This window comes from Balaenoptera physalus (assembly GCF_965194825.1).
Source record: "Balaenoptera physalus genome assembly, chromosome: 14".
NCBI classification, from domain to species: Eukaryota; Metazoa; Chordata; class Mammalia; order Artiodactyla; family Balaenopteridae; genus Balaenoptera; species Balaenoptera physalus.
The window spans coordinates 71,254,658-71,268,068 of record NC_138893.1 but is presented as its reverse complement, the minus strand read 5'-3'; the positions used below and the strand labels follow the sequence as shown (position 1 = coordinate 71,268,068).

Below are 13,411 nucleotides of genomic sequence, written 5' to 3'. Positions count from 1 at the left end.
GGAGCCCTGAAGTCTGAGGATGAACTGGAGGACGAAGGTAAGCAGGCAGGGAAGGGAGAGGGATTAGCACCAGCTCGAGGGGAATTTGCAAGGGAGATGGGCACAGTCTGAGGCGTCTGCACCTGGAGGACAGAGAACAGGCACTACCCACCACCTTGGCTCACCTTTCCTTTAGAGGCACACCTTGTCACCCTGCACACTCCCGGGGTGCAGAAGCAGGGAAGTGCAGCACCCTTGCTGAGCTCTGACTCACAGGCTCTGGCTTTGGAGCAGAGCTAGAGTCAAGGCAAGGAAAGCAGGTTACAGGGGAAGGCCTGAGAGGAATTCCAGGACAGACACAAGCTGCAGAGGCCCAGGTGGCTCAGAGAGGGAGCAAGCAGTGAGGAAAGCCATCCTGCCCAGAGCACAGAAGATGGAGCTGAGAGCACAGAGATGTGCCTAAGTAAGTCCAGCTTCAATGACCATGGCAACACTGGGTGCTCCTCTGGGACCTTTGCACCCCACTTCTGAAGGCCCCATGCCATTCCACCCATGGGACACCTTGAGGACTCCCAACCCTGCGAGAAACAGGAGAGGTCACTTGGTACCCTCACTTTGCATGCCCATAAAGGAGTCAGGCATCCAGGCATCATGCTTTCAGGGCAAATTTAATAAAGAATGCAAAAAGGTCCCGGTGAGCTACTCAGATCCCAGGTGCCACCTGTTTGGGCAGCCATGGGACTGTCCCCTCTGACGCCTGCCACACCCTACTCAGAGCAGCATCCAGATCCAGAGCGGGGCTCGGGCTCCCGACAAGGGGTGTGAGGACTGCTCTCTCCAGCTGGCACCAGATCTTCTGGCACCACTGAGGCCCAGGTCCAAGCTGCAGAGGCTCTGGTTCCTCCCGAGGCCGCAGGAGGTTAGGGAGGGCAAGCTGAGCAGCAGCAGCGAACTCCCCCCACTCCTTTACTTCGGTGCTCTGGCACCTTTTGCCCCAGCAGTCAGGCTTCCCAGGGTTGAAAAAAACTCCTCCATCTCCTTCTGCAGCAGCTGGTTCCTCTTCTCTGCATCCTCCCGTGCCCGCTCCGAGTTCCTCAGCTTTATTTCCAGCATTGTGTACTTTTTCTTTTCCTGGTCTAGTTCTTCTTCTAGCCGTGACATTCGTTTCCTCAGGTCAGCACTACCTTCTTCGAGTCTTAAAATTCAAGAAGAAAGACATCATTTTAGACTTGGGCCTGCTGGGTTTGCCAAGAAAACTCCATTGTCAACAGACACTTGATGGGGCGAAGGAGCTGGTCGGGCCTGGGACCAGGGGAAGGACGTGTGCGGGCTCAGACCCGGTGCTGGGTGAGGCTGCACGGACTGCATCTCTTCACAAGACCCTGGGCTTTCCCCCAAGCCAGCGGGGCCTCATCCCCGAGACCCTCCCCTCAGCCTTTGGCACTAGAGGCCAGGGGCCTCCCTGAGTCCTCACTCAAATACGAAGACCACTAACCCTCCCCGCCCAGCCAACTGTCCTGCTGAGGAGGGATGGACTGCCAGCTGGCAGAGAACAGGACTGAGCCCTGCACCGAGAGGGGAGCAGGAAACTGTCCTCACATTTGCTCTTCTACGAGACCCCTTGAGCTTCAGGCAGAGACAGCAACTCACAGGAAACCCCATTTGGGTTGTCACTTCATCTTCCGTTCCCTCTCAGCCTTCACACCCGAGCCCAAATGTCTCAGCCTCTGGGAAGCTTCTCTTGATCCTCCCCAGCATGTCACCCACATTACTGCTCCTTTTTGCTACCACAGAGCTACACTTCAGGCCTCTGTAGAGGTTAGCACATCTATCTTTTCAACCAGATGACCCACTCCTGTGAGGCATGAGGGACTTGCTGCGCCTGGCTCCTAGGAACCGACCTGACTACAAGACACATGACTGTGGGCAGGGCTCAAACTGCACTGAGCCCTGGTGTCTCACCCTGAAAATGCAGGGGACGGCCTTCCACCTACACACTATAGCTATGATGGACCGAGGAGACCACGTGTGCACAGCACGCCACCTGGCACATGGTGTACATGAAGCAAATATCCATTCCCTGCCCCATCCAGGATGAGGCCTGGGCCTTCACCCTCAACCACTGAACACAGAGCACAGAGAAGGGCTAAAGTCTGGAAGAGAAGGATGCCTACTTTCACTACTTCGATATAGTACTGCAAGTCCTAGACACAGCAATCAGACAAGGAAAAGAAAAGGTATTCAAATCGGTAGGGAGGAGGTGAAGTTATTATTTGCAGATGACATGATACTATATATAGAAAACCCTAAAGACTCCACACAAAAACTATTAGAACTGATAAACGAATTCAGCAAGGTAGCAGGATACAAGATTAACATATAGAAATTGGTTGCATTTCTTTATACTAACAAACAATGAAACAAACAATCCCCTTTAAAATTGCATCCAAAAAAACAAACAAAAAAAACCTTACGAATAAATCTCACCAAGGTGGTGAAAGACTTACATGCTGAGAACTACGAAACATTAATAAAGGAAATTGAAGGTGATTCAAAGAAATGGAAAGATATCCCATGCTCTTGGATTGGAAGAATTAATATTGTTAAAATGGTCATACTACCCAAAGCAATCTACAGATTTGATGCAATCCCTGTCAAATTACCCATGACATTTTTCACAGAACTAGAACAAATAATCCTAAAATTTATATGGAACTGTGAAAGGCCCAGAATTGCCAAAGCAGTCTTCAGGAAAAAGAACAAAGCAGGAGGCATAACACTCCCAGACTTAAGGCAATATTACAAAGCTAGAGTAATCAAAATAGCATGGTATTGGCACAAAAACAGACATATGAATCAATGGAACATAATAAAGAGCCCAGAAGTAAACCCACACACCTATGGCCAAATAATCCGCGACAGAGGAGGCAAGAATATACGATGGGGAAAAGACAGTTTCTTTAGCAAGTGGTGTTGGGAAAGTTGGACAGCCTCATGCAAATCAGTGAAGTTAGAACACACCCTCACACTATACACAAAAATAAACTCAAAATGGCTTAAAGACCTAAGACATGACACCATAAAACTCCTAGAAAAGAACATAGGCAAAACGTTCTCTGACATAAGTCATGACAATGTTTTCTTAGGTCAGTCTCCCAAGGCAACAGAAATAAAAGCAAAAATAAACAAATGCAACCTAATCAAACTTACAAGCTTTTGCACAGCAAAGGGAACCACAAACAAAATGGAAAGACAACCTATGGAATGGGAGAAAATACTTGCAAATGATGTGACCGACAAGGGCTTAATTTCTAAAACATATAAACAGCTCATACAATTCAGTAACAAAAAAGCAAACAACCCAATTGAAAAATGGGCAGAAGACCTAAATAGACATTTCTCCAAAGAAGACATACAGGTGGCCAGAAGGCACATGAAAAGATACTCATCATCACTAATTCTCAGAGAAATGCAAATCAGAACTACAATGAGGTACCACCTCACACTGGTCAGAATGGCCATCACTAAAAGGTCTAAAAATAACATGTTGAAGAGGGTGTGGAGAAAAGGGAACCCTCTAACACTGTTGGTGGGAATGTTAAGTTGGTGCAGCCACTATGGAGAACAGTATGGAGGTTCCTCAAAAAACTAAAAATAGAGTTGCCATATGATCCAGCAATCCCACTCCTGGCATATATCGGGACAAAACTCTAATTCAAAAATATACATGCATTCCTATGTTCATAGCAGCACTATTTACAATAGCCAAGACATGGAAACAATCTAAATGTCCATCGACAGATGAATGGATAAAGAAGATGTGGTATATATATATATATATATATATACAGTGGAATATTACTCAGCCATAAAAAAGAATGAAATCATGCCATTTGCAGCAACATGGATGGACCTAGAGATTATCATACTAAGCGAAGTGAATCAGAGAAAGACAAATATCATATCACTTATATGTGGAATCTAAAATATGACACAAATGAACTTATCTATGAAACAGACAGACTCATAGACATAGAGAAAGGACTTGTGGTTGCCAAGGGGGAGGGGTGATGGTGGAGAGAGGGATGGATTCGGAGTTCAGGATTAGCAGGTGCAAACTATTATATATATAGGATGGGTAAACAACAAGGTCCTATTGTATAGCACAGGGAACTATATTCAATATCCTGGGATAAACCATAATGGAAAATAATATGAAAAAGAATATATAACTGAATCACTTTGCTGTACAGAAGAAATTAACACAATGTTGTAAAACAACTATACTTCAATTAAAAAAAAAAAAGCATGGAGAAGGGAGAAAGCCTCCCTTCACCCCAGCCTCCCATCTGGGGAGCATGGGGCATAACGTCAGAAGACCCACCCCCCGCCAAGGCAGGGGCAGCAGGCCCCCCATGAGCCCTCTCACTGCTTCTCCTCCTGTCCAGGCCCCTCCTTTGTCAGGTCCTCCCTGCCCCCTGGTGCTCCTGAGCACAGCCTCCATGCCACTCCTTGAGGGACCTTGTGCAGCCTCAGACTTGAAGCACTTAAAGCACTCAATGTGCTGACAACCCTCAATCTTTATCTCCTTCAAGTCCACTCAGAAACTTAATAATATCTCCAACTTAACAGACCCACAGCTGAGCTCCTGCCCTCCTTCCCCAAGTCACCCTCCTATAGCCCCAGTCTCCCCAGCTCAGTGACCACCTTCTTCCAGTTGCTCGGCCAAAACAAAAATGGTGTCTTTAAAGTCAGTTCTTTTTCTCACCACCACACCCGATCAACTGGAAAAACGCAAACATATTCAGAATCTGGCTGTTTCTCCCACCTCGACTGCTGCCCTGTAGGTCCATGCCAGCCACAGGTCTGACCTAGATGGCCATGGCCTCCTAACTGGTCTTTGTCTGCCTCATCAAGCGCTCCTGAGCACAGTAGTCAGTGCACCTCATCAAAGTGATCAAAGTCCTCCAGGTCTTCCAGCAGCTTCACATCTCCTGGCAATAAAATCAAAGCATCACTCCTGCTAAACGCCTTGCCGCCTGCCCCACCCCGACTCCGCCACGCTTTCAGAGCTTGCCCAGACACTCCGCCAGTACACAGTGGGGCAGGGACTCGAACCCATAGCCTGCCAGGCAACAATACTGCATTTCCCCTGAGAACCCCAGCCTCCAAGAAGGTGAAAAATCTAGAAGCTCAAGTCAGCTCCACAAACAGCCAAGAAAGTGAGATGTTGATTCTGACCCCCTCTAAGGCTGCCCTCAGACAGTGTCCGCTGAGTAACACTTCCTGTACACTCTGAGCTCATCTTCAGCAGTAAACACCTTCCAGTGAATCTGCAGAGAGCTCCTGCTATTACCTCTGCCTGGTAAATTCCAACCCAGTGCTTACATTGTGGGTTTCTCCACAATTTTAAACCCCGGGGTTTTACTCATACTGTGTCCTTTCTCCTCCTTGCTCAGCTCAGTCCTGTCGGTCCTTCAAGTCCTGGCTCTGACATTGCCTGCTGTGACCCCCGCCCCCCGACTTCTCCCATGGCAGGGGCTGCTGCCCTCATAGCCCCTTTCCTGCCATCTTCCTGCCGTGAACACAGACTGCACACACCTGACACTCCCCAGGTGCCCAGGAGACAGCTGCCAGCAGAACAAAAGGGTCAAATGCTACCATTCCAGCTCCTTGTGGGAATCCCAGGCTCAGAAATAGAAGCATGAATCCCTTCCACCTCCACTGTCTGATGGAAAAAGGAAGCACTCAGAACGCGCTGAAGCCCCCTGCTAGTGGGTGGGACATGGGTTCATAGGTCTGATGCATAGGCTGATGCAAGGCCTGGGGCAAAAGGAGCTAAGGGGTCTGAGATGCTGATGGAAGCACTGCTCACTGTCCAGTGTAGGCTCTGCTGGTGATTGTAATTGGGGAACCTGGCCTCAGAGCTGGAAAATGCCCTCTGCACAGGGAGGCTGGGAGGATGGATCCAGGGCCCATCAGTGAACAAGCCTGCAAGCCTTAAAGGGTGGCACGAGGGACTTCCCTGGTGGCACAGTGATTAAGAATCCGCCTGCCAATGCAGGGGACACGGGTTCGAGCCCTGGTCCGGGAAGATCCCACATGCCACGGAACAACTAAGCCCGTGCGCCACAACTACTGGGCCTGTGCTCTAGAGCTGGCGAGCCACAACTACTGAGCCTGTGCGCCTAGAGCCTGTGCTCTGCAACAAGAGAAGCCACCGCAACGAAGAATAGCTCCTGCTCACAGCAATTAGAGAAAGCCCGTGGGCAGCAACGAAGACCCAACGCGGCCAAAAATATATAAATAAATAAATTTATATATTAAAAAAAAAGGTGGCACGAGGCGTTCTCTGTGACCCAGCAGAAGGGAGGGCTTGGCTCCCTCCTCAGACAAAATCGGATTTCGATCCAGAAGTCCTCATTCTACATCAGGTCCAACCACGGTCAGTCAAACAGGCTGGCCTGAGGCCTGCAGTGCACACGTGCCCTGCCCCAGTCCCAGTTCCTGGGCTACAGGACATACCTTGGGGGCCTGCCTCCTCCCTGACTGAGGGCCCCAGAGGGACCCCCACTCTGAGCCTCTCCATCAAAGGTCTCTGACAGCATGCCAGCCCCTCAGCTCCTGAGCTTTCCCAGACATAGGATCCCCAGCCCTCCACTCCCAGCCCTGTCCTGCGGGCATTGGCCCAGAAAGGCGGCTCCTGGGCGCCGGCTGCTCTGAGCCCTGCCAACAGGAGGCTTTCTTTCAGAGCCAGAGGCCAACTGCCCGGACTGGTGCCCAGTGAGCTGGCTGGCTGCGAGCGCCCGCCTCGCACTTGCCCAGCAGCTGCAGCCCTTTACCTTTTCACACTTATCTCGTACTCAGTCCTCTGCCGGCACAGCTCTGCCCTGAGCTCCGTGACCAGGCCCTGGAGAGCCTCAGTACGGTGGGCGAGGTCCTGGGTGGGGCTGCCTGGGTCACTGGGCTCGCTGCTGCTGATGCAGGCGCCCACCCTGTCCAGGCCGTGGTCCAGGTCTGGGGATCTGCACTCCTCGCTGCTGCTGGGGACAGGGGAGGGCTCGAGGGCCCCCTCAGTGTGGAGGGAGCTGCAGGCAGAGGAGTCACTGGCCCTGCACGCTGTGCAGCTGCTGACCGAGCCCCTGGCTGAGGCCTCGCCGGAGGAGGCCCCAGACCATGGCATGCTGGCCACGCTGGGTGTGCTGGGAAAGGGGCTGGGCAGGGGCACGTTGTCATAGGTGGAGAGTCTCTGCTCGGAGCCTGAGTCCTTGAACCGGTCTCCCGATGAGGCCCGGCGGTGGCCTCGCAGGGAGGATAGCCCGTTCATGAGCCAGTTCCCTCCGGAGGAGATGATGGGCACCTCCAGGGATGAGGTGCCCACCTTCGGGCTCCCCGACCGGGACCCTGACTGCCGGAAGGATGACCTCCAGTTGGGCAGAGTCTGCACCTTCTTCCCAGGGCTGGTGGCAGCAGGGCTGCTTCGGCTACCCAGGCCCGTGGAAGAGGTTCTAGAGAATGCCGCCACGGCAGCCCCATCCAGAGAAGAGGTCCTGTGCGAGGGCAGGCCGGGGGCGCTGGGGCTGCCAGGCTCTGCCCGGCTGTCCCTGGTGACCTCCTCGGAGCCCCATCCCACGGTGCATGGTGGGCTCCCGCGTGGGGAGGCTGGCCCTTCCGTGGTCCTCGAAGTGAAGAGCTGGCTGTGTTTGCGGATCAGGACGGTCATCAGGTGCTGCACCAGAGACGTGCCTGCCAGGAAGAAGGAACGAGAAAAGCCGGGCTGTGAATGCCTCCAGTCCAGGCTCTCCAGACCAGTCAGGGGAAGCTGCAGCTCGAACCCAGGGTGCCCAGCCCTGATTGATAGTAGCCCCAAACCAGCCTACTTCTCAAGTGAGGACTCAACAAGAGCTGGCCATGTGCCGCCCCAAAGGAAAGGATGGCCACCACCCCCTCCAAGTCCAGGCAGGGACAGAAGGACCATACCCAAGAATCTCCGTCCTCCAGTGTGGGCCCTGGAGCACAGAGCGGCACTGTGCCTTCGCACCCACTCCACCCAGCTGGCGGGGGGAGGAGCAGGCACAATGCCTGTTACGGCTGCGGGCGGAGCCAAGGGCAGGCTGGGACTGGAGACCAGGACCTGGACGGCAGGGCCCTCGGCTGCCCCATATGCTGCCCGCAGTGGCCGTGCCTGACCGTCCATCCTCTGGGGGGCACAGGGCTCTGGGACACAGAGTAGAGATGTCTTGCAGGTACATGTAGGCACACATACACAACCCATACACACAGAGTCATATACACACAACCCCGTGCACAGACAGATGCACACGGCTGCCCCCCAACGTGAACAGCCCCCCACACATGCACACAATCCCTCTTCTCCAGGCCACAGCCCCTGAGATGCAGCCTGTGGCATCTGTGGGGACTCGGTTCCTGAGGCTGTGGGGTGGGGGGAGCGGTCAGTGACAAAGGGAGGCGGCGCAGAGGGACCATGGTATCGATCCTCCTTGCCTCGTTCCCTCCTGTTGTCCTCAACCAAGTACCAGAGACTGGGGAGGCTTCTGCGTGATGAGGAGGGTGAAGTACTTGGGTGGACCCTCCCACTAGAAGTAACTGAGGATCGTGGGGAAAACTAAGTAAACAATCTTTAGTCCAGAAAAGTAGGTGAGGCAGGAACTCAGCAAGTCAGTGGGGTGAGCATCTGCCCTCAGACATTTGTGCAACCTGGCAGGCGGGAGCGCTGGGGAGACCTGCCAGTCAGGACAAGGGCGTGCCAAGCGAGAGCACCACCCCCAATGGTCACACCCTCGGCTGGGGGCGGCAAGGGACAGCTCCACAGCCCACCCCGCCCCTCCCCTAGGTCACGCGCAACAGGAATGGCCACTCTGCCCTCAGCCTGCCTGGCGCTAGGGGCAGCGGGCTCCAGCTGGTGTCAGGTGGGTCCTGTGTGAGTCCCCGCCGGTGGCTGCGCTCAGCCGGGACTGGCTGCAGGTTTCCTGCCTGTGAGCGGCTAGGCTCTCACACTAACCCCGCCGGGACAGTCTTCCATGGGGTCTCCAAGCAGGGCTCTCATTTCCATGCCAGCCTGCACCTGTGCCCTTTGAAAAGTTGGGCTGACAGAGTTACCTTGCCTCTCTTGGCCTGTCTCATCAGTAAAATGGGGGCAGTAACCACAGCGCGGGCTGCTTGTGAAGATTAAAATGCAGTGGCAGAAGTAAAGTACTTAGCAGAGGCCGGGGCATGTTAAAAGCAGCTGCTGTTGCTGCTATTTTTTTAAATCATTATTAGTCTTCATTATAGAACGGAATATCCCTAGGGTTTGCAAAAGCTCTGACATCCAGAAGAAGCCTGTGACAATTACTTAATTGAAAATTACTTTAGTAAAGCAAAAACATCTCTGTGTATTCAAGGGCAAGGGCGCTGACCTTTTCCACACCCGCCCCCCAGCCTCTCCCACCATTCTAACTGCACCTTATGACCCCATCCACAGGGCAAAGCTCCTTTTCCTCTTGTAGCTGCCCCATGGGGGAGGAGGAGCTGGAGGAGGCGGGGTCCAGAGAGGCTGCTGCCAAGTCCCCAGCGCCCTTCCTGCTGGCCTGGCGTTGAGGATGCTGAGGACTTGCCCAGGATCAAGGCAAGCCCAGAGCACCACGCACACCCCCACCATTACCTTCCATGATGGTCACTGGGTCTTCTATCTGTGGCCGAAGTATATTAGGTCCAAAAACAGTTGCCAGGTTCTGGACGCTCATCTTGTTGACATCTGAGTGGGACTGAACTTCATCCAGAAACCTGCAAAGTAAGGAAGAGACAGTTGGCAGAGAAGCAAATCCTGATGCCAGATCTACTGGGAACTGCCTGGCCCCCATGCTCAGCTGCACCCACATTTCCACAGCTGCTAAGCACAGCCAGCTGCCCCTGCCAGGCTTGGAAGAAGGCAGAGCTTCCCCTAAGATCTGAGAGGGCCGTCAGAAGCAAAGGCCACTGGGACAAGGGCCTGTCATGGAAGGGGACACAATTCTCCCACCTGCAGTGGGAGTAGATGACCAGGAAGGCCCAGATCCCCCCAAACACAGGGCTAGGTGAAGGCCACCCTGCATGTCCTCTCCTGGCACCCTAAGCCTAGGTTGTGGTCAGGAGGCAGACCCATGGGGAGGGGATGGTGAGAGGCACCCAGGGGAGGCAGAAGGAACAAAGGCTGTATCCTTTTCCTTCAGGAATGATGTGCTCAGGACTGTAAGCTCTATGAGCGCAGTGACTGTGTTCTTCTATATTCCCCATTGGCTTGACAGACATGTGAGTGGAAGCATGACCCAGGCCCCCGACCCCCTTGAAGGGCAAGGAGCCAGAGCACAGGGGAGGGAAGCCCCACCCCTAGTCACTTACTTGCAGATATATCTGAGCAGGTTGTAATTGACCAGGGGAAGGCTGCTCACTTGTTTAGCCAACTCCAGAGTTCCCTTGGGATTGAGAGAGAAAAACAGCATTTCAAAGACCAACAAGGAGGCCCCAGTCCTTCTCTTACTAGAGGGAGTAGGGGGTGAGAATCTGAGTCCAGACCTCCATCCACAGCCCATGGGCCTGGCCCCAGGTGACCAGAGGGCACCACCACTTCCATCTCCCTGGCTTGTGACCTCCGGGGGGAAGCAGATTTACTTTCGAGAAGCCGTTGTGAGGGATGTGCCTCTGCAGGGCCACAGAGGAATGTCAGGGCCAGCTCACTGATTGAGGTACAAATATTTGCCAGATAAAGACCCCTCATCTCCCACACAGTCAGAGGGAGGGCAAACAGTCCTTCCCCAGCCGGAGCCCACCAGGGCTGCAGGCGGCCACTGCAGGGGTGGGGTGGGAGGCCCTGTCCTGGGAGCAGTCTCGAATTCTTTTGGAAGGCGGCGGGATAGAAACAGATGCAAGGTCTGGTTGTTTCTGAACCCCACAGCCGGCCTGGGTAGCCTGAGTTGGTTGTGGGAGTAGGTGATGGAGCAGGAGTGCCTACTGGGTAGTGGCCCAGCCTGAGCTCCCTGTACTCAGGGGCACGGCTGGAACACGGCCTGCTTTAGGAAGTACCTGTCCCTCTGAGAGACAGAGGGCCGCACACAGGGAGGGGATGCTCCAGGCACCTCGCCCCAGGGTGCCCTCGCACACACAGTGGGATGTTCCAGCCCTCCCCAGATTAGGAGGTTCTAGGCCTGTCCCCCCCACAGAGCAGGCTGCTCCAGGGCACCACCCCCCTGACACACACAGAGCAGGAGGCAGGATCTGTGTGCCATGAAGAGTCACAGAAAGTCCTGTCTCCACATACCCGCCACCAACTAGCAGGCCCACCCCCCAGGATGGGTCCCCATGAGCCACTAACCTCCCCCTCGTCCTTGGTGAGCAGCTGGGCGCAGCTAAGGAAGTCCTCATACCTGGCGAAGGGGACCACAGGCTCGGGGAGCTCCCGCAGGTAGAGCTTCAGCAGGGAGGCCACCGTGTGCACGTCTGTTGTGCTGCAGGGAGAGGGACGAGTGTGAGGCCTGGGCGCCAGGGAACCGCAGGAGTGACCAGTACCCCGCCCCACCCCCACCAGGGGCAGCCTCTGCTCTCACGTCCGTGTGTGCGTGTGTGTGCGTGCCCGTGCGCGCGCACGCGCTGTGATGACTGGCTGGTGAACAGGTGAGCGTGAAGGGCCCCCTTCCACTGCCCTGCTGCCTGCCCCAGGGTACCGTGGAGGGTGACGTGCAGCTGCTCCATACCGGGGAGGCGGGCAGCCAGGGGCACAGCTGTCCTTCGACCCAAGCCTGAGCTTGCTTCTCTGCCCAGGCTCACCCTCCAACGGAAGCAGGAGGGCTGCTGAGCCCCTTGAAAAAGGGCAGCTGTCCCTGGGCACCTGCCACCAGGGGCTGGGCAGGTCAGAGGTCAGGCCCTTTCCCCGGCTTCTGGGCTTCTATTCACACTATGGATGCCCCATTTCCAGCGCCCCAGAGCCCCGTCTGTGCACTCCCAGGCATCAGTCTCCTGCTCATAGCTGGGAGCTGCCTAGGCTGAAGTGGGCCCTGTTGAGGGCGGCAGCCCTGGGCCTGTTTGGACTCTGGGTTCAGGTCCTGGACTGCAGTCTTGGCGCCTCCTCCAAGTTTGCCTTCCAGGCTGGGCTAGGCCCCAGGTATTTCATCTGCTTTTCTAGGGCCCTGGATTTAAACACTGGACCCGCATTTCCCTCATGGGAGGTGCTGAGGAAAGATGGGCCTAGGACCAAAAGAACGTGGCTGTGCCATTAAGGTGCCACCTGGCCCTGGCTGTCCAAGGCTGGTAGCACTGAGGTAAGCCCTGGGGTCCCTTCCGCCCTGGCATTTGGAATTCTGGGGTTCCACAGGGCTACATGCACCTCAAACTCACGCACCCAGAGCCCCTCCCTGCCTCAGGACTGGTGGCTCTTGGTGGCTCTCAGTCTGGCCAGTGGAGCGGCCCCCATCCCTGCCGCCACCTCCCCTCTCCAGCCAGGCGTGCTGCCGCCCACACCCTTCAGTGCCTTCTCTCAGCCACCTCCTCTGCTGACACATCCATTTCCTGGGCGCGTAGGTCCCCAGTGGGTACCCAGCCTTGAGCCCAATGTCCCTTCTCCCACCTGGGGACCCCATGAGTTCACTGCCAGCCACTGTGTGAGCAGGAGCCCCAGGAGGATGCGGGGAGGGATGGGAAGCCAGGAGGATCAGCTGCTGGCCTTCGGACAAGGGTCAGCCATTATGTCTCCCCCGACGGAGGAGGTGGAAGCATTTCTGATCTGGGCAAGTAGACGCAGAGCGGCCCCTCCATGCTGCAGACCTTGCCTCCGCATCCCTGCCCAGAGCCCCATCCCGGCGGCTGCTGGCTGCCCGCGGGTTACAGTGCTCCCGCGTCTGGGAGCTTGGCTCAGCCCTGACTGCCTCACCTTCTTTCTCCCTCCCTAGAAATTCACTTCCTCCCTCTCTCCCCACTCCCCACAGTTGACCCAAGGCTTCTTCTGGTCACTTTCTCCCTAAACTCCCCTCAGACCCTCCCCTCCCACACACACCTGCCTGAATCCAGCCCCCAGCTCCAGCACTCAAGGAGAATGTTCGCAGCCCAGAGCACAACGGGTGCCCACCAGCCTGTGAGCCCTTCCGGGGCAGGTGTTGTCACCTGTCCTGCTCCCTCTCCCAGGAGCAGGCACACAGCGTGCAGTGGAGGGGGGCTGGGCGCACGGGCAAGGAGGGCAACAGCTGGAGACAAGGGCTCGCCCTGGGGTCCACATCAGCTTCTTCCCTCGCTGTTGCACAGCAGGTAACCTGCCATGAGGCAGATAACCCCCAGCCTCAGTTTCTCCATCTGCAGGGTGGATCTGGTAATGCCGCCATTCCCCTGCATCTCTTCATTCCCAAAGACCCCCTCACCCCTGCCGACACCAATGTCCATCCAGAACACAGCTGTGGTCTCCTGCCCC

General features: G+C 55.3%; 1 protein-coding gene across 6 annotated transcripts in view; it reads right to left on the bottom strand.

The window, feature by feature from the left end:
• Window positions 1-631: 631 nt before the first annotated feature.
• The window catches only part of ARHGAP22 (Rho GTPase activating protein 22), a 213,636-nt gene continuing 200,856 nt past the window's right edge, over window positions 632-13,411 (bottom strand). For all 6 annotated transcript variants that reach the window (XM_082425455.1, XM_082425457.1, XM_082425454.1 and 3 more), the window contains 5 exons: window positions 11,330-11,462; window positions 10,360-10,433; window positions 9,644-9,765; window positions 6,822-7,725; window positions 632-1,174 (listed from right to left, as the gene is read on the bottom strand). In XM_082425455.1, the coding sequence (XP_082281581.1) occupies window positions 946-1,174; window positions 6,822-7,725; window positions 9,644-9,765; window positions 10,360-10,433; window positions 11,330-11,462 (1,462 nt within the window). In that variant the 3' untranslated portion in view covers window positions 632-945. The remainder of the gene's footprint in view (window positions 1,175-6,821; window positions 7,726-9,643; window positions 9,766-10,359; window positions 10,434-11,329; window positions 11,463-13,411) is intronic.